A 21,046-nucleotide genomic window follows, 5' to 3' on the forward strand; every position below is an offset into this window, starting at 1 on the left:
CAATCTGAAAATCAAATGATTTATGAGAATTTTTTTCTTCCAAATAAAAATAGAACCAAGACTCAAACAAAAGAAAAAACTATTTTACAGGAGAAAAACATTATCAAACCAAAATGTTGTTATTGCAAGAAAACCAATCATCTTGAAAAACATTTTTATTTCAAAAAAAAAACCAATATATCAAATGATCATATTTCTAACAACAAAGGACCCAAAGAAATATGGGTACCTAAAAGATTACTAACACATAATGCAGGAATGTCTTCTGACCCTCAAGAAAAAGCCTTGGTACTTGGACAGTGGCTGCTCAAGACATATGACTGGAGATAGGGAAAGTTTTGTCTCTTTCAAAAATAAAGAAGGAGGAACTGTAACCTTTGGAAACAATGATAAAGCAAAAATCAAAGGTATTGGCTCCATAGGTAAAAAAGGTAATATCTTTATAAACAATGTGCAATATGTGGAAGGATTAAAACACAATCTTCTTAGCATTAGTCAACTATGTGATGATGGCTATGAAGTTAGTTTTAATCAAAATTCATGCATTGTAAAAATCCCATCTTCTGACAAAATTCTTTTTCTAGGAAAAAGGCACAAAAATCTTTACACATTTTATTTAGATGATCTTTCATCTGAATCTTGCCTTTTATCTAGGGAAAAGGATAAGTGGCTATGGCACAGAAGATGTGGTCATACAAGTATGAAAAATATTTCAACACTTTCAAAATTAGATCTTGTTAGAGGTCTTCCCAAACTCAATTTTGAAAAAGACTCAATTTGTGAAGCTTGCATAAAAGGCAAACAGGTCAAAAGTAGTTTTCATTCAAAAAATATTGTGTCAACACACAAACCTTTGGAACTCCTTCATATTGATTTATTTGGTCCTGTAAAAACTTCAAATCTAAGTGGAAAAAGATATGGCTTTGTCATTGTTGATGATTTCTCAAGGTACACATGGGTACTTTTCTTAAAAAATAAAGATGACTCTTTTGAAGCATTCAAAATCTTTTGCAAAAAAGTTCAAAATGAAAGAAACTCAAATATTGTTGCTGTAAGAAGTGATCATGGAGGAGAATTTGAAAATATTTCCTTTAAAACCTTCTTTGATGAAAATGGTATATCTCACAATTTCTCCTGTCCAAGAACACCTCAACAAAATGGTGTTGTAGAAAGGAAAAATAGAACTTTACAAGAAATGGCTAGAACTATGATAAATGAATCAAATGTTGAAAAATATTTCTGGGCTGAAGCTATCAATACTTCTTGCTATGTTTTAAATAGAGTAACCATAAGGAAAATTTTGAAGAAAACTCCTTATGAACTATGGAAAAATAGAACTCCAAATATTTCATATTTTCATATCTTTGGATGCTATTGCTATATTCTTAACAACAAAGATTCTCTAGGAAAATTTGATTCAAAATCTGACAAAGGCATCTTTCTTGGTTATTCCTCAATATCAAAAGGTTACCGAATTTACAATTTGAAAAATCAATGTGTAGAAGAAAGCATGCATGTTATGTTTGATGAACTAAATGTTGCAGCTTTAGAAAATTCTCACGAGGATGAAGTAACCGATTTAGAAGCAATTCCTAACACTCAACCAATAGATACAAGCAACACTATGAACATTATCCAAGAAGCTAAAAACAACTCTGAACAACCTACAACAAATCCTCCAAAAGGATGGAAAAGTGTAACTGATCATCCTCATGAACAAATAATAGGAGACACCTCTGATCAGGTAAGAACTAGAAATTTCTTTAAAGATAACTCTAATAACATGGCAATGATATCTCAGGTAGAACCAAAGAATATCAATGATGCATTAAAAGATGAATCTTGGATGGAAGCCATGACAGAAGAATTATCTCAGTTTGAGAAAAGCCAAGTTTGGAAACTAGTTCCTTACCCTCAAGATAAAACTATTATTGGTACAAGATGGGTGTTCAGAAATAAACTTGATGAAAATGGAAAAGTAATCAGAAACAAAGCTAGACTCGTAGCTCAAGGTTATAATCAACAAGAAGGTATAGATTATGATGAAACATATGCACCAGTGGCAAGGTTAGAAGCTATTCGAATTCTTTTAGCATATGCTGCTCATAAAAATATTAAACTCTTTCAAATGGATGTAAAAAGTGCATTTTTAAATGGGTTCCTAAACGAGGAAGTATATGTTCATCAACCACCTGGTTTTGAAAAACATTCTCATCCTAATCACGTTTTTAAACTAACAAAAGCATTATATGGTCTTAAACAAGCTCCTAGAGCTTGGTATGAAAGACTAAGTATTTTTCTCATTAAAAATGATTTTCTCAGAGGAAAAATTGATACAACTCTTTTCAAAAAATCACACAAAAATGACTTACTAATTGTTCAAGTTTATGTTGATGATATCATATTTGGGTCAACAAATGAAAAAATGTGTGATGATTTTTCAAAACTGATGCAAAGTGAATTTGAAATGAGTATGATGGGTGAACTCAACTTCTTTCTGGGTTTACAAATAAAACAACTCAAAAATGACATTTTTATATGTCAAGAAAAATACATTAAAGATTTGTTAAAAAATTTTGGAATGAATGAAGCAAAAATTATGGTAACACCTATGCATCCATCTTCAAATCTTGATAAAGATGAACAAGGACTATCTGTATCAGAAAAGGAATATCGAGGTATGATTGGTTCATTATTATATTTAACTTCCAGTAGACCTGACATTGTCTTTTCAGTAGGTCTTTGTGCATGTTTTCAAACTGACCCTAAGGAATCACACTTAACGGCCGTCAAACGCATTTTTCGATATCTCGTTGGTACCACTGATATTGGTTTATGGTATGAAAAAGGAAATCACATCAACTTAATAGCTTACTGTGATGCTGACTATGCTGGAGACAAAATAGAAAGAAAAAGTACAAGTGGAGCCTGTCAATTTCTAGGACAAGCTCTTATTACATGGTCTTGCAGAAAACAAAATACAATTGCTCTATCAACAACTGAAGCAGAATATGTGTCTGCCGCAAATTGTTGCTCACAAATTTTATGGATAAAAAATCAACTAGAAGACTACTCACTTCAATACTCCAAGGTATCAATTTTTTGTGATAATACTAGTGCTATAAACTTGTCAAAAAATCCTATTCAACACTCGAGATCTAAACACATTGAAATAAAACATCATTTTATTAGAGATCATGTTCAGAAAGAAAATATATAACTCATTTTTGTAGATACAGAAAATCAATTAGCAGATATTTTCACCAAACCTCTAGTGGAAGATAGATTTAATTTTCTAAAATCAAAGTTATCTATTATCAATATACCTAAGTAAATATTTTTTTTATATTAGGTAATAAAATAACAAATATAAAAACAAAAAAAAAATTAATAATATCACGTGTGTTTTTCTTGAGTACATATACATTTTTTTTGCTCTTAGTAATATATATATATATTAGTTCTTTTTTTTTAATCAAAATAAGGCCTATATTAGAGCTTTCAGAAATTCACGTGTGTTTCTCCTTGTCTTTCTCGTTTCTCTATATCTCTTCATCATTACAAAAAAGCTGCCTCTTCCCATACCAATCAAATCAGTACACCCTCTACCAACTTCCCATCAAATCCTTGCTCTTCCCAATAATCTCTAATGATTCAACTTAATTTCTCTTAAACCTTTCAAATGGTATTCAAACTTATAACTATCATTGTTCCATTTGCTGATACCATATTCTCTCTTCCGTCCAAAACACAGAAAACCCTTTCCATGGAAAAACCACCCACCAAGCGCCGCACCACCACCACTCGACAAAAAACCACCATGAAAACCACTGACTCTCGACCAACACCCACCACTCCCACCCGTCGCTCAGCTCGACATGCAAACATCTCTCACGATCCAACTCCCTCTGAGCAAACTACAGAAGAATCTCAAAACCCTAATCTTCTTCCCTCAACCCAGATCGTCTCTGCTCCTCAACCCACCAAACCATCCTCCTCACACGTTTCCACTCAATCGAGCGAAGGAACCTCTCTCGTCTCATCGTCTTTCCAAGCCTATGACCATCCATCTGAAATCTCAACCAACGAATTCATATCTGATGATGATGTTCGTGCTCTCTATAATGAAAAATGGCGCTCCCTTCCTATCGTGGCCGGCAAAACCGTCAACTTGGATAGTTACTCTATCTGGGGATACGACATAAACGAGCTTGCAATAGCCACAGGTTGGACCAACTTTCTCCAACTCTCTGATGTCTTCTACCCTAGACTAGTTAGAAATTTTTTTGCTGCTATTAAACCCTCTGAAAGTGATACACAGCTCATCTCATTTGTAAAGGGTCGTCAAATAACCCTAACCCCAGAGCTCCTTTGTGATATTTTGCATGTCCCAAACAATGGACTTCATCTCTTTAATGATGACTGGCCCTCATCTTATGACCTAGATATTGAATCCTACAGACTCTCCATCACCAAACATCAAACTCACCGTTTTGTGTCTGCCAACCTTGAACCCCTCAGCCATATCATTCATAACTTCTGCATTCACACTATCCTTCCAAGAAAAGGAAGTATGGAACGAGTCACTGATAAAGACCTACTTGTCATCTACCATTTCTCAAAGAAAACCCCTCTCAATATAGGATATTTGGTGCTCAACTATCTCAAACACACTGGTCTGAGAGCAAGAAGCGCCCCCTATGGTATGCTTCTTACCAAAATATTCAAGCACTTCAATGTTCCTCTGGATGATGAGGACTCCTTCGAGATCAACAAAATCCTGGATGCCTCCAAGTTGAAGCGCATGAAAATTCCTTCCCTCAAGCGTGCACCATCACCTAAACCTGAGGCCAAATCCAAGCGCAGGCGTCTTGTCAAACAATATGCTCCAACTGAGCCTTTAACAACAGGTACTGACTCTCCTAACTCTCCAAACAGCCTGACCACAAATTCCCCCGTTCCACTATCTGTAGCTCTTCCAAACACTGTTGACCTAGAATCTCCACAAAAATATTCACCAATCTCTCCTGATGCCTCTAAATCCGTATCTCCAAACCAAAAGGAAACAGATAAACAATCTCCTGAAACCACACAATGCATTGACCTCACATCTACATCACCAATCCCAGTAGAATCCTCACCACAAACAGTTGTCATCACTCAAGCTCCAGTTTCTCTCCAAACTGAAACTCTCTCAAATGTTTCAAGTCCTCCAACCCTAGAGACTTCTAACACTGACATGATCAACATTTTCGCTCTTGAAAACCTTCTCTCAAGTCCTCCTAGTGCTTCAGCTCATCAACCACCCTCACCAATATCTCCTCACACTCCTGCTTCAGCTCAGCTGTCCTCACTCATATCCATGCTTGAGGCTGAATTATTAACTCCACCCACTTCAAATCAACAAACTTCAATTATTCCCCATATTGCCACATACACTTCCCCTACTATGACAACAAATCCTCTCTCCACGACCTCACCTCTGAACTCTCCAAATTCTTACAAAGAACCTTCTCCTAGAAGAATTCAACTCTCCTCAATCAATCATACAGACTCCAATGATCTCACTGCTCAGATTGAAGCTTTTTTTAATAACTCCGTTCAGCTATCTGAACAAGATGATCCTATAGAATCACACGCCATGCCTTCTGTTCCACAACCTGATCCTTATGTCTTCCAAACAAACTCTCCAATATTTTCTTCTCCAAAGGAAGATGATGATAACTCCTTCAATGTTCAAACACTGCTTGCTCCGAGGTATGACTCATCACCTCCTAGAAACACCACCGATAATTCCAATACCCTTCCTCAGATTCCCATCACTTCCATCACATCCTCATTTTTTAACAACTTCCCCAGCATTGGTAATCGTCCTCCCGTTTATCCTCGATCTGCAACCTCATCTGAAACGGTTAACCCCCATCAGGGCGTCAACCTTCGATCCTACACAGCTCTCCAAAAGCAGTTAATGGCTTACCAAAAATTCTGGATTGATTATGTCACTGAACAAGTATGCCCGAGGTTTCCAGGAATGTCTCCTCCGGATCCCTCTCAGATTCAGTTTCCATTTCTGCCATTATCTTCTGAGGCAACATCTGATGATGAACAATCTGGTTCTTAATCTTCTCGTCCTTTATCTTTTGGTGCCCCCTTTCTTTTTGTATGTTTGACAAAAGGGGGAGAACAAGCTTTGACCAAAGTTTTGTCTTGTTTAAGTTCTTTGTACTTTATTTATCTTTAGTTCACTAGGACTTTGCATTATATTTAGCAGTAATCCTCTAGGATCTTTTTGTGTTTGTGTATCAAAATATTGATGTAAATCAATTAATATATTGTTCCTCAAACATTAATCAAAAAACTGCTATCTAATCAACATGTGTTTCAAATGCTGATAAATTTATTTACTATATATGAACTAACATTGAGGGGGAGCATTTGCCCTTTCAAAGTATGCATCTTTTCAGGGGGAGTTTCAAAGTCCTTACTCAAAGAAATTAAAATAAAAAGTTTGTCACCATTCAAAAAGGGGGAGAATGTTGAAACATATTCTGTTAATGTTTTGAATATTACAAACTATTTTATCTAAAGAAACTCCAAAGTGATTTCATCAATTAATCATCTAAATAATTTATGGTCTCTATCAAACAAAGAGTTAAAATGATGATTCAAGATTGAGCTGACAAAGAACAAAGCTTTAAGAACATATGGATTCTCAGAATTTAAACAAATTACTCTTCAAAATTATGGTCCCAGAGTTACTCTTCAGAATGACAGTCCCAGAGTTACTCTCCAGAATTATGGTCCCAGAGTTACTCTTCAGAATGACAGTCCCAGAGTTACTCTCCAGAATTATGGCCCCAGAGTTACTCTCCAGAATCATGGTCCCAGAGTTACTAGTCCCAGAGTTACGTGTTCCAGAGTTACTCGTCCCAGAGTTACTAGTCCCAGAGTTACGTGTTCCAGAGTTACTCGTCCCAGAGTTACTAGTCCCAAAGTTAAGTGTTCCAGAGTTACTCGTCCCAGAGTTACTTGTCCCAGAGTTACTCGTCCCAGAGTTACTCCTCCAGATTTACTTTGCCAAGAATAAGTCTTTGTTGAAATGGTCAAATGTCAGAACTTGCAGATTGTCAGCAGTACCAAGTCAAGCCAAGACCAAGTCCAAAGCTACCAGCACTTCTCATGAGAAACTCTCGGCACTTCTTTCTCCTTTGCTTTGCTCTATAAATACAAGACTTATGCTTCATTCTCATGCACCAAAAATATCCACAAGCATACAAAGAAAACCAAAGTCTTTATTCACAAAGCAATCATACTCTCTATATATTATCTTTAGCTCTCACTACCATTCAGTGATCAAAATATATTAAGAGTTATCATACACATTCTATATTTAAATACTCACTGCCATATGGATAGTATTTAGGAACTTATTGTAAACCTACTAAGATCACAAAGTATATCATAGATATACAAACCAATCATTTTGTAAGCTATCTGTAAGCTATACCATTCAGAAGTGTAAGCCTGGTGAGGCTAAGAATACATAGAAGAAAAAGCCATTGTAAGAAGTATTTGATAAAGGATAATCTCACAGGGTGTGGGGACTGGACTAGCCAAGTTGGTGAACCAGGATAAGTTTTCTTGTGTTCTTTATTTATTGTCTTGTTCTTATATTATTCATACACTATATTTTATCACACACATTAACACTAATTATTTAAACCTCTAAAGACATTACTAATCACTTTCTTCTTATTAAAGGCAACCTTTTTAAATACTAAGATAAATTTTAAAAGGGACACAATCCAACCCCCCTTGTTGTGTCACACCTTATTCCATCAATATCTCCCTGAAGTTTTTGCTAGATCAAATTAATCATGGCTTTCATCAGTTTGTCAACAATCATATTTCCATTTATGATACTAGCTATTTTGTCAGCAAAAAGTAGTGTAATGATTGTCGAGGCACGCAAACTTCTAGAGTCAGAGACGCCTCAGCTCCCAAAACTTGATTTGCCACCTCTACCAAATCTTGAGTTTCCTAAGGTTCCTGAATCACCTAAGCTAGAAATTCCTAAAGTACTTGAGTTACCAAAGTCCGAGTTGCCTAAGGTTTCTAAATTACCTAAGTCAGAAATTCCTAAAGTACCTGAGTTACCAAAACCCGAGCTTCCTAAAGTTCCTGAATTACCTAAGCCAGAAATTCCTAAAGTACCTAAGTTACCAAAACCCGAACTGCCTAAGGTTCCTGAATTACCTAAGTCAGAAATTTCAAAAGTATCTGAGTTACCAAAACCCGAGCTGCCTAAGGTTTCTGAATTACCTAAGTCAGAAATTCCTAAAGTACCTGAGTTACCAAAACCCGAGTTACCTAAAGTTCCAGAATTGGATAAAATTCCTGAATTTCCTAAACCTGAACTTCCCAAAGTCAATATCCCAGAACTATCAAAACCTGAGCTACCTAAATTCCCTGAAATGCCTAAAGCTGTTCCAACCACTACTCCATAAATTTGAAGAATTCTTTTATTTGTATTGTAGTTTTCTACTCTATAGTGCTTAGCTCATGTTGTATGATGGGTGTGATATGATTTATACAATTTTTATTCAGTCTTTTATGTCTAGACTACAGTCATAGGGGAGTGATTGTTATGGTTTAGTTTGAACCTTTTATATTACATATTACTTTTAGTTTGAGTTTGTTTTAATCGATTGTACTCGATTGTAGTATTGCTTATTGATGGTGATATCCTTCATGTATATGTGTTGTTGAATTTAATAAGATTGTACTTTTTGTGAAGAAATTTCCTTAATTGAAAATCAACATAAACACAATGACTAATATTTGCCTAGAAATAGAGTAATGCAACAATCATACAAAATGTAAATGAATATGGTAACCCAAAATAAACTTTTGTCCAAGAAAACATGTACCATTTTCATAGCATGATCACAAGAGAAAAAGAAAACACCGAACCACATGAAAGTAAAGATAATATCATGTCAAGTTTCCACACATTTTTACCTCTCCATATGAGATTTGAAAAGAAAATGACAAGGTGCAAACACGGTATGATTATGATATAGTATAAGAAATAACGCTTTATTCAAGCACCTTGCATGCACTTGAAAAGGAAAGGAGGAGGTGGGAAACTAAAGCCAAGGTAAGGTGAAGCATTTACTCAAGCACCTTGTGTGCACTTCAACAAATTCATAACAAATTGGAAATTTAGAAGTAGGTGTGAAGTGAATAAGAAATTAACTAAGGTGTGTGTGAAGTGAGCAAAGATGAGGTGAGATTCTAAGATCAAGGGGAGGTGAGACATTTATTCAAGCACCAAGTGTAACAATTAAAAACACCATATTTTTTAAACTCATTGTTACACTCACTACTAGCTATGAATATTGACACACACCAGATAAATTCACATTGCTACACTGTTACATCTTAGAGACGTACATTCTTGATTTTATAACAATCTAAGTTGTGGCTCGGCATGTCCTGTATTGACGATGAAAAGACCTCTAAGCTCTGGCTCCGTCCGCGCAGAATGGTGGAATGATAGTTGAGCTGAAGCTCAGCCATAACGCGGAAGAAAGGGAGAGGTGCCACTAGGGGAGGTCAATTCCGAATAAAATATAAGAATCCTAAGTATTGTCTTTCTATTGATTTTCTAATGATATATATACGGTTAATTTTCATACAATCATGACAATTCTATAAATAGAGATGTCTGATATAATATTTTAATAATGACAATATTTTAATAATAACAATATATTTTAATACACCTTTGTAGTCGAAGCAGGAGGCTGGCGAATGTTGAAACTATCACGAAAAATCAACAAAGGGTTACAACGGAAGTCATTTGGTGAAGATGTCAGCAATTTAGTAAAGTGAAGGGACATGTAAGACTTGTACTTGACCGCAAACAACTTTTTCACGCACAAAATATATACCCATCTCGATGTGTTTGGCGCGCTAATGTTGAATTGGATTGTCGAATAGATAGACATCACTCACATTGTCACAATAGATCAAAGTGACTGTTGTGACTGAGCAATGTAGTTCCAATAATAAGTTTTTAATCCAACAAGATTCAAATACTACATTAGCGATTCCGAGGTACTTGACTTTTGCATTGGACCGAGAGAGAGAGTGCGTTGGCATTTGGCAGACCATGACATTAAATTGTCATCAAGATAGACATAGTAAGAAACCAATTTGCTGACAGAGGAGATTTACAAGTGAAGGCTAAATTGATAATGTCGTGAATATACCGAATTATACACTTCAATGTTGACATATGTAGCATTTTAGGGTCATGCATGAATAGGCATGCATGTTGTACTGCATAAGAGATATCGGGTCTTGTGAAAGTTAAATATTGCAATGCTTCTGCAAGTCTCCAATATTTGATTGGGTCATAATATGGATTACTAGAAGACCCATCGAGTTTTGCCTTGGTGTCGACGTGGGTAATAACTTGCAAGAGAACATACCTACTAGTTCTATAATTTCCTCTACATATTTTCTTTGAGACAAAAAAAGACCAAATGAATGTTTAGCGACATATATTCCTAGAAAATAATTCAAAGGGCCCAAATCCTTCATGGCAAATTCAAATATAAGTTTAGACATAATAGAGTCGCAAAGAGTATTAGAGGAAGTAGTGAGAATTATTTCATCCACATATAGAAGGATATAAGCAGTATTAATACCGTGATGATAAATGAATAAAGAGTGATCAGAGATTATGTGAGATAAACCCAATGAGGCAACATAGTTAGTGAAACTTTAGTACCAGGCACGAGGAAATGGGTGGCTAGATAGGTTGAGAGGAGGTGGTCGGTGTTGTTTATGTAGATGAGTTTGTTGTTTGGGATGGAGAAGGGCTTTGAGTCGTGGGTGTAGATGAGTTTGTGGTTTGAAAGGGAAGAGTATGTTGGGTTGTTGGTAAGGGTGGTTGGGTGACTGTTATGTTGGGAGAAGAGGTTGGTGGAGGTGTGGTGTACATTTGTGAGGCCAGAAGTGGGATTATGTTGTGATCTAAGAAGTTATAGTTAGTCGTTATAGGAGCATTCATAATGAAAAAGGGAAACATATTTTCCTCAAAAATAACATGCTGAGAGATAACGATTTTGCGACTTGACAATCTGTAACACTTATAACCTCTATGATTATACAGATATCCTAGAAAGACACATAATATAGACCGAGGCTGGGGTTTATTCCTAATGGTGGAAGGAATTAAGGGACAACAAAAGGCATCCTAACACTTAGAGGTGTGAATAGGTCGGATCTTTTTGGTAGAGTTTTTTTTGGTGATTGAAGAGTGAGTTTCTTATTTGGAAGTATGTTGTGTAGGTAAGTGGCCATTTGATGCATGGTGCCAAAAAATTGGTGGAATAAACACATGAGCAGGGAGGGTTCAGATGATGTTATTGGTTGTACGAATTTTTCTTCCGACTTTCACATTTTGAGGGGAGGTGCGAGGACAAGAAAATCTAAAGGAAATTTCATTTAATTCACATGACTTTTGAAAGAAAGTTATCATATTCTTTCTCATTTTCCCATTGAAAACATTTTATTTCATGTTCAAATTATGTTTTAATTTGAGCACGAAATTATAAAAAAAATGGAACGTACTTGTGATTTGTTTGAGATTTGAAAAGTCCATAAATAGTTTGTAAAATCATTAAGGAATAATACATAATAATGATGCTCTCCTCAGCTTAATATCGAAAATGTTCAATGATCGCTACGAACGATGTCAAAAGGCATGTAAGTAAATGACAAAGATTTATGAAAATGTAGTTTTATTTGTTTCTCAAGTAGACAAGGGTGATGAAAGAAATCATTTTGAAACTCATTACATAACAACTATACGACTATACCATAACTAGGTAGATGAAGCGGCAAAAACAGATGGTGATGAAGATGTTGTGTTTTGTCTTGTGGGAATGGGGTAAAGGTCACCAGAACTGTTACATCTCATTAAAAGTGTTCCTATATAAAAATCCTTCATAAAAAAATCGAAAGGATCAAATTCAACTAAGACATCATTATCAATTGTAAATTTTCTAACAGAAACAAGAATTTTTTATAAGTTCTAGTGCATGTAAGGCATTGTTTAATGTTAGAGAATTAGGTAAAGATGCATGTTCACAATCTATTAAAATAGGACGTGAGGTTACCTCCATTGCTCGTCATATGATAAAGCAAAGTTGGTCAACGCTGATACACAACAAGATGAACTTCATAAGCTTCACCTTGCTTGTAAACACTGGGGTGTTTTTCAGGTACTGCTAATTAACAACTAATCAATTTTCTGCTAGCTTCCAATTATTTCCTATGTAACATCGACACCTCTGAAAAATGTATCCGTGTCAGTGTTGATATCCAAAACTGACACCGTATTTATATTATTAGTGTTGACATGTCAGTATTGATATTATGTTGACGTGTTAGTGTTGATATTATGTTTCTGGTACCGCACTATATAGATTATTTTTAGTTGTAGAATATTTTATTTTGTTCCATTTCTTACATGATCTTTTGATTTTTGTGCAGATAGTAAATCATGGAGTGTCATCTGTTAATAATATGGGGAATGAAGTTAAGAGATTTTTTGAACTTCCTTTACAAGAGAAGAAAAGATGGGCACAGAAAGCAGGAAGTCTTGAAGGGTATGGTCAAGCATTTGTTACATCTCAAGAACAAAAGCTTGATTGGAATGACATGATCTTCCTCAAATCTTTACCTGTTCAAAACAGAAAATTGGATTTGTGGCCTCAAAATCCTCCTGAGTTCAGGTATATACATTATATTATTGAATGTCCTAACTGAACTGAACAACATGTGTAGTATCTGTGAAGTACTTCAATTTCGAGTGTGGGTGTCGGACACTGACACATGTATTTGTATTCAATCTCTTTCTATGTAGAATTGAAACTTTACATTGAAGACGTGTCGGTTGTCAAACAAGTGTGGTGCTTGATAAGGGTCGGCCTTTGACAGTGACACATCTGGTTACTAGTGTCACTTAGTTAGTGTCGTATTTAGTATCCGTGACTGTATCGGTGCTTTATAGGTCACTTATATCGTCTTAAATCATGAAGCACGGGCAGGAGTAGGTGTGTTGCAGTATCCGACACGCGAAGGTGTCTGACACTTGTATGACACATGTACGACAGGTGTCCGAAAAGTCAAATATTATCATGTGTGTAGCGGTGTCGGTGTCCTAGGTTTTTGACATTATCGGTGTTGGAGTGTCCGTGTTGTGTTGTGTCCCGGTGTCCGTGTCAGAGTCGATGCTTTATAATGCGTGATGTCCTTGTCCAACTTATGTAGTTCTTCACAGAGTGACACTATTTCAGTTCTATGAAACATTTTACTACTGCTCTCTTCATATTTCTCCTTCTCATAACAAGTTATTATCATCTTTTGATTTTGTTTTATGCAAGAGATTCCATTGCAAAACATTCATGATGATATTTTAGTTATATTCGTAAGGGTCTTATTTTTCAACATAATATCAGGGAAACATTAGAAAAATATTCTGAAGATATAAGGAAGGAAGCAATATCAATAGTGAGTTTCAGTACATTGGCTTTAGGGCTCAAGGAAACAAAGATATCAGAAGGTTTCCATGAAGGACTATATGATATAAGAATGAATTGCTATCCACCTTGTCCAGAGCCTGAAAGAGTTCTTGGGATCATTCCTCATGCCGACAATTCTGCGATCACTCTCTTGGTTGATTTTGGTGATTTTCCAGGACTGCAGTTTCTCAAAGACGGAAAATGGGTTAGTGTTGAACCCATAGAAGGAGCCATTGTTGCTAACATTGGCCATATAATTGAGATTATGACAAATGGGATATACAAAGCACCGGAGCATCGAGCCGTCGTGAATAAGTAGAAGGAAAGATTGTCAATAGTGACATTCTGCTATCCAAGTCCTGCTATAGATATTGGACCTGTTGAAAAGTTAATCGATGAAGATAACCGACAAGTATACAAGAACATGACACATGCAGAATACTTCAACAGGTTTTTCAATAGGAAGCTCGATCAATCCTTTATCGATAGTTTGAGATTATGATGATAAATGATGTTTAATTGAACATCTTTTTTATTGTACAACTCTTCCTTTATTTCCTTTTTGAATAGAAGTTCCTGCAAAGTCATAGCTGAAGTAATTTCTTCCAGGTGTCAAAGTTCACATGCATTAATTTTCAATGCAGATAGGTTAGTTAACCAACAATATGGTTCTAATTAAGTTTTGTTTTAAGGGATACTGTGTAGGTAAGAAGTTGAACTAACAATACTTATACGTACACACTTTCATCTATAAAAGCCACACATATAACACATGCAGAATAAACTACAAATCATTTCAAAATCATATTAGCATTGCTAAGAGCTTCAACTACTCTATACTATATCTCCCTGAAGTTTTTGCTAGAACAAATTAATCATGGCTTTCATCAGTTTGTAAACAATCATATTTCCATTTATGATACTAGCTATTTTGTCAGCAAAAAACAGTGTAATGATTGTCGAAGCACGCAAACTTATAGAGTCAGAGACGCCTCAGCTCCCAAAACTTGATTTGCCACCTCTACCAAATCTTGAGTTTCCTAAGGTTCCTGAATTACCTAAACCAGAAATTCCTAAAGTACCTGAGTTACCAAAGCCTGAGCTGCCTAAGGTTCCTGAATTACCTAAGCCAAAAATTCCTAAAGAACCTGAGGTACCAAAGTCCGAGCTGCCTAAGGTTTCTGAATTACCTAAGTCAGAAGTTCCTAAAGTACCTGAGTTACCAAAACCCGAGCTTCCTAAAGTTCCTGAATTACCTAAGACAGAAATTCCTAAAGTACCTGAGTTACCAAAACCCGAGCTGTCTAAGGTTCCTGAATTACCTAAGACAGAAATTCCTAAAGTACCTGAGTTACCAAAACCCGAGCTTCCTAAAGTTCCTGAATTACCTAAACCTGAAATTCCTAAAGTACCAGAGTTACCAAAACTCGAGCTTCCTAAAGTTCCTGAATTACCTAAGCTAGAAATTCCTAAAGTACCTGAGTTACCGAAACCCGAGCTGCCTAAGGTTCCTGAATTACCTAAAACAGAATTTCCTAAAGTACCTGAGTTACCAAAACCCGAGCTGCCTAAGATTCCTGAATTATCAAAGTCAGAAATTTCTAAAGTACCTGAACTACCAAAACCCGAGCTTGATAAAGTTCCTGAATTACCTAAGTCAGAAATTCCTAAAGTACCTGAATTATTAAAACCTGAGCTGCCTAAATTCCCTGAAATTCCTAAAGTTGTTCCAACCACTATTCCATAAGTTTGATCTAATCTTTTCACTGAATTGTCTCGAGTCATATTTAGTTTTCTACTATGTAGTGTTTAGCTCATGTTGAATGATGGGTGTGATATGATTTTATGATTCAGTTTGAAGTTTATTAGATTATATATTTCTTTTAGTTTGAGTTTATTTGATTCAGTTGTACTCGGTTGTAGTACTGCTTATTGAGGGTCATATCCTTCATGTATGTGTTGTTGAATTTAATAAGATTGTACTTTTTGTGAAGAAATTTCCTTAACTGAAAATCAACATTAACACAATGACTAATATTTGCCTAAAAAATGTAGGGCAACAATCATACCAAACGTAAACGAATATGGTATCACAAAATAAACTTTTGTCCAAGAAAACATGTAGCATTCCATAGCATGATTCACAAGAGAAAAAGAAAACACCAAACCACATGAAAATAAACAAAATATATGTCAAGTTTCCACACATTTTTACCTCTCCATATGAGATTTAAAAAAGAAAATGTCAAGGTGCAAACATAGTATGATCGTGATATAGTTTAATAAGAAAGAACGCTTTACGTTGCATGCACTTGAAAAAGCAATGATGAGGAGGAGGGAAACTAAAGCTAAGGTGAGGTGAAGCATTTACTCAAGACACTGTAAGATTCTTTGCTTATGTTCATTCAACAATTTAGGTTTTTTTTAAAGAGATTTATGTTAATCTGACAGCAAATTGGAGGGTGTGTGGTTAGTGAATAATGCATGGTGGTGACTGAAAAATGAATGAATCAAGGCATAAATGTCACCTTACTAGATTATCTATGCATTTTCTGTAATATTAAAGTGTTCGTACATATGAACCTGAATAATTTTAATAGATAGTATAACATTGACACACCAGATAAATTCACATTGCTACATTGTTACATCTTAGGTGAAGAGGTGAAGTAATAAGAAATGAGAAGAATGAGGAGAGTTTAACACCAGACACTAGACCCTGTCATATAGTCACGGGAAATAATTTGAGAAAATGGAATTATGGAATGTAACCAACATAGGTCTAACACCAGACACTCATTCAATCTAGTGTCATTTTAAACTCAATTTTCATCAAATAGTTGTATAGAAGCATATTCTTTCAAAATCATGTTTTACAAACATTTATCCAAATGTACACTATTCAAAAGCAAGGGTACGATGATGCATGTTCTTGTCGAGTTCAGGGAGCTGCTGCAGGCGTTCTGTCTGTGGCAGAACGAGGACGACAAATTCAAGTGGATTCCGGAGGAAAACTAATCAAGTCCTGTGCCAATTTTATCTCCAAAATTCTCTGCTGCAAGATGTAACCCCTCCTGTTCACAACGTTACAGATTTCGAGGTGTCCAATAGTTTTCTTATTTGGAATATTCTTCCTTTAGTCTATTTTAGATAGCTTGTCATTTTTGTGTTGTTGTAAGGGTTTGAGTACCCCTTGTACTCATTTCGTTAATTTATTTGTTCCCTATTACAAAAAAAATATGCAGGTGATGACAAATGGGATATACAAAGCACACAGAGCTGTAGTAAATAAGGAGAAGGTTCTTCCAAACAGTAACCTTATTATCTATTCATACCAAAAAAAGAGTAAAGATGACTTGTTTGGATTGCATTGCAATATGACAATTTTAATCTATCTTACCTAATCTAAATACACTTTAAAGTCATAGCTGAAGTAACTTCTTCCAGGTGTCAAGTTCACATGCATTAGCTTACTTTTTGTGAAAATATGAGATTCCAATACAGACAGGTTAGTTAACCAACAATATGGTTTTTATGAAGTTGTATTTTATGGGATACTGTATAGGTAAGAAGTTGAACTAACAATACTTACTTGTACACAATTTCATCTATAAAAGCCACACATATAACACATGCAGAATAGGGGTGTTCGTGGTTTGAGAACTGCACTGAACTGAACTAAATTAATGGTTCAATTCAGTTTTTGAAAACCACTTTAATAAAAAACTAATTAACTGCTAAAACAGTTTCAATTCAGTTTTAAATTGGTTTTGAACCAGTTTGTATTTTTAAACTGGTTTACAATCAATTTCTAGTTATAAACTAGTTTAAAACCAATTTATAACTAAAAATCAAATTTATTTTCAAAATTGCTTTTTCTTTTTAATTTGTCTTCCTCTTTTATATATATATGGAAATGCTTTATGTCACAAAAAATAAAGCAATTAATTGGGAAAGAGTATCGTCGACGGTTACGCTTGGCGGTGTCAGTTATGAGAAAAGCATCAGCCATGGTGGTGATAAATGATTAAGGAGTAATTAATTGGAAAAGCAGTGATTAATTAGTGAAGAGATTAATTAGCAAAGAGTGTGTACAGCAAGAAGCTCTATATATAATAGTTATTGTGAGTAGTGTATAGGTGGATTTAATTTACAATGGTATGAGAAATAATATTTTTATGATGAATTTTGGACATTTGTCATAAAAAAAAAATTGAAATTGAAATTGAATTGTCATTTATATAGTTATAAGTAATATATTAAAATTTAATTAAAAATGATTATAAGTAATATCTTAAAAATTTAATCAATTTTTTTATTTCCGAAAAACTAATTTTTTTTATTTTCTAACCAGTTTTTAAAAGAAATCTGGTTCTGAACCGGTTTTAAACTGAATTTGAATTGTTTAAATTAAATGGTTCAGTTCATTAACCATTTAAATGGTTCAGTTTTTTTATGGTGCAATGCAGTTCAGTTCAAATATACAATTCAGTTAACCATATTTTTGAACACCCCTAATGCAGAATACACTTACAAATCATATCAGAATCATATTAGCATTGTAAACAGCTTCAACTACTATACTATATCTTCCTGAAGTTCTTCTCATCATTTAGATCATATTAATCATGGCTTTTATCAGTTTGTCAACAATCATATTTCCATTTATGGTTCTAGCTATTTTGTCAGCAAAAAGTAGTGTAATGATTGTCGAGGCACGCAAACTTCTAGAGTTAGAGACGCCTCAGCTCCCAAATCTTGATTTGCCACCTCTACCAAAGCTTGAGTTTCCTACGGTTCCTGAATTACCTAAGCCAGAAATTCCTAAAGTACCTGAGTTACTAAAACCCGAACTGCCTAAGGTTCCTGAATTACCTAGGCCAGAAATTTCTAAAGTATCTGAGTTACCAAAGCCCGAGCTGCCTAAGGTTCCTCAATTACCTAAGCCCGAAATTCCTAAAGTACCTGAGTTACCAAAACCCGAGCTTCCTAAAGTTTCTGAATCACCTAAGCCAGAAATTCCTAAAGTACCTGAGTTACCAAAGGCTGAGCTGCCTAAGGTTCCTGAAGTACCTAAGCCAGAAATTCCTAAAGCATCTAAGTTACCAAAGCCCGAGCTGCCTAAGGTTCCTGAATTACCTAAGCCAAAAATTCCTAAAGTACCCGAGTTACCAAAACTCGAGCTGCCTAAGGTTCCTGAATCACCTAAGCCAGAAATTCCTAAAGTACCTGAGTTACCAAAACCCGAGCTGCCTAAAGTTTCTGAATTACCAAAGTCAAAAATTCCTAAAGTACCTGGGTTACCAAAATCCGAGCTACCTAAAATTCCAGAATTGGCTAAAATTCCTGAAATTCCTAAACCTGAACTTCCCAAGGTCAATATCCCAAAACTACCCAAACCTGAGCTACCTAAATTCTCTGAAATGCCTGAAGCTGTTCCAACCACTACTCCATAAATTTGAACGAATTCTTTCATTTGTATTATCTCAAGTCATATATAGTTTTCTACTCTATAGTGCTTAGCTTGTGTTGTATGATGGGTGTGATATGATTTATACACTTTTATTCAGTATTTTATGTGTAGACTACAGTCATAGGGAGTGATGTTATGGTTCAGTTTGAACCTTATTAGATTACATATTGATTTTCGCTTGAGTTTGTTTAAATCGATTGTACTCAATTTTAGTACTGAAAATCAGATACTAAACACAATGACTAAAATTTGGCTTAAAAATATAGTAGTGCAACAATCATACAAAATGTAAACGAATGTGATATTGATAACCCAAAATAAACTTTTGTCCAAGAAAACATGTAGCATTTTCATAGCATGACTCCCAAGAGAAAAAGAAAACACCGCACCACATGAAAGTAAAGATAATATATGTCAAGTTTCCACACATTTTTACCTCTCCATATGAGATTTAAAAAGGTGCAAACACAGTATGATTATGGTATAGTATAAGAAAGAACTCTTTATTCAAGTACCTTGCATGCACTTGAAAAGGCAAGGAGGAGGTGGGAAACTAAAGCCAAGGTGAGGTGAAGCGAGAACAAAAATTTCGCATAAAAAATTTAAAAAGAAAAGAATAGAGACTTGAATAATACTTTGGAATTGACCGATATGATGAAGAACAAACAAACGTTTATGACTTAACAAGCTTGATGTTTCGTGGACTGGCATAGACGGATATGATGAAGAACAAACGTATGCACCTTAGCAGGCTTGACGCTTGGTGGACTCTGGATTGACATGGACAACCATATCATGTGGTCTCTATTACAGGCGAGTGACGTAAGCTATGCGTACTTAATTTTACGCTCCTGCATGGACAAATGATGTAAGTTGCATGTGCTTAGCTCCACACTTCGGTATGGACGAGGTGGTGTGGATCTCGAAGATGAAATCTAATAGGTTTGGACATCTAAAAGGAGGCCCAGTAGATTAATATTGCAAGGATTATAACAGAAGATGCAAAGGGAGGAAAAGAAGGACCGAATGAATCGAGGAAAAACAACGTATCTAACCTAGTCATTTCTCAAAGTCTTCTTGGGATTTCTTCTAGGGAATTCTACTAAGTAACTCACCTATTATAATTATCTTGTATTTAGATACTTAAAAAATTTCTCAATTGGTTTTAAGTTCAAATCAAACTCTCTAAGAATGTAGTTGTGTTAATTTCACCTAAGGAGTTATTTTATGCGATTGCTTGCGAGAATAGTCTATTTATGGTACAATAATTGGATCAAACTTTATAATCTACATGTGTTCTATAACACTTCTATATTTTTCCAATTTGATTTTGCAATTTCAGTTCATATAAATCCATAATCTATTGATATAAACTCGCAATACTAATAAACACTACTTAGAGTTGTGTCTAATTGTCATTTTGGATATTAGAAAGCTAATTGAGCATTTTATTTTGTTCTTTTTCTACCAGTGCAGATGGTAAATCATTTTATTCAGAAACACTATTACCTTGTACAAAACTAGCTTTGTCATGAAATGTAATGTAAGAATTGTTAGGTTTTCATATTAGCAAAATGATCAATGCCATTATTTATGAACTCTTTTCAGACCTTATCGCTTCTTAATGTAAGATGCATACCAAATTCGACATCGAAATCGGAAGCATTAGAAAATGTTGATATGAGATATAAGCTTTTGTATAAGTGTTTAGAGGAACTTAGGAAAAGATTATCCCATTATCTCTTTGACTGTAAAAATAATTTAAAGCCTTATGCATAATCTGCCATTAAACATATTGAATAAGAACTTAATTAAACTATTTATCCAAATATTTATGTAATGTGCTAAAAATATGCATCACAAGATAGTATACTTTATATGCTTTCTTTAGGCTATTTACAATTTGGCACCTCCACAATGGTATCAAAATCTTCTCTTGTGGTGAAACTTATGTAGTATTGTAACTTAAATG

At 34.9% G+C, this 21,046-nt stretch overlaps 4 protein-coding genes across 4 annotated transcripts; all 4 read left to right on the top strand.

Moving 5' to 3' along the window:
* The first annotated feature begins 7,860 nt into the window (after positions 1–7,860).
* On the top strand, positions 7,861–8,507 carry LOC131662652 (protein PELPK1-like). The gene has a single exon (XM_058932501.1). The coding sequence runs from the start codon at positions 7,878–7,880 to the stop codon at positions 8,505–8,507; it is 630 nt and encodes a 209-aa protein (XP_058788484.1). The 5' UTR covers positions 7,861–7,877.
* A 3,688-nt stretch (positions 8,508–12,195) lies between these two features.
* LOC131656995 (protein SRG1-like) lies at positions 12,196–14,134 on the top strand. Its single transcript, XM_058926523.1, has 3 exons — positions 12,196–12,299; positions 12,571–12,812; positions 13,539–14,134. Exons 2-3 carry the CDS (start codon positions 12,604–12,606, stop codon positions 13,918–13,920), a joined length of 591 nt encoding a protein of 196 aa, XP_058782506.1. The 5' UTR covers positions 12,196–12,299; positions 12,571–12,603; the 3' UTR covers positions 13,921–14,134.
* A 255-nt stretch (positions 14,135–14,389) lies between these two features.
* On the top strand, positions 14,390–16,020 carry LOC131656994 (protein PELPK1-like). Its single transcript, XM_058926521.1, has one exon. It carries the CDS (start codon positions 14,518–14,520, stop codon positions 15,346–15,348), a length of 831 nt encoding a protein of 276 aa, XP_058782504.1. The 5' UTR covers positions 14,390–14,517; the 3' UTR covers positions 15,349–16,020.
* Positions 16,021–18,137: 2,117 nt separating this feature from the next.
* On the top strand, positions 18,138–19,286 carry LOC131656996 (protein PELPK1-like). The gene has a single exon (XM_058926524.1). The coding sequence runs from the start codon at positions 18,230–18,232 to the stop codon at positions 19,055–19,057; it is 828 nt and encodes a 275-aa protein (XP_058782507.1). The 5' UTR covers positions 18,138–18,229; the 3' UTR covers positions 19,058–19,286.
* The last annotated feature ends 1,760 nt before the right edge of the window (positions 19,287–21,046 follow it).

Source organism: Vicia villosa, linkage group LG3 (assembly GCF_029867415.1).
Source record: "Vicia villosa cultivar HV-30 ecotype Madison, WI linkage group LG3, Vvil1.0, whole genome shotgun sequence".
NCBI lineage: Eukaryota > Viridiplantae > Streptophyta > Magnoliopsida > Fabales > Fabaceae > Vicia > Vicia villosa.

Excerpts from the sequence above, each read along its gene's own strand:
- LOC131662652 (XM_058932501.1), top strand. The coding sequence starts at position 7,878 with ATGGCTTTCATCAGTTTGTCAACAATCATATTTCCATTTATGATACTA.
- LOC131656995 (XM_058926523.1), top strand. The coding sequence starts at position 12,604 with ATGGGGAATGAAGTTAAGAGATTTTTTGAACTTCCTTTACAAGAGAAG. Across the intron at positions 12,813-13,538 it reads CAAAATCCTCCTGAGTTCAG|GGAAACATTAGAAAAATATT; the intron begins GTATATACATTA and ends ACATAATATCAG.
- LOC131656994 (XM_058926521.1), top strand. The coding sequence starts at position 14,518 with ATGATACTAGCTATTTTGTCAGCAAAAAACAGTGTAATGATTGTCGAA.
- LOC131656996 (XM_058926524.1), top strand. The coding sequence starts at position 18,230 with ATGGCTTTTATCAGTTTGTCAACAATCATATTTCCATTTATGGTTCTA.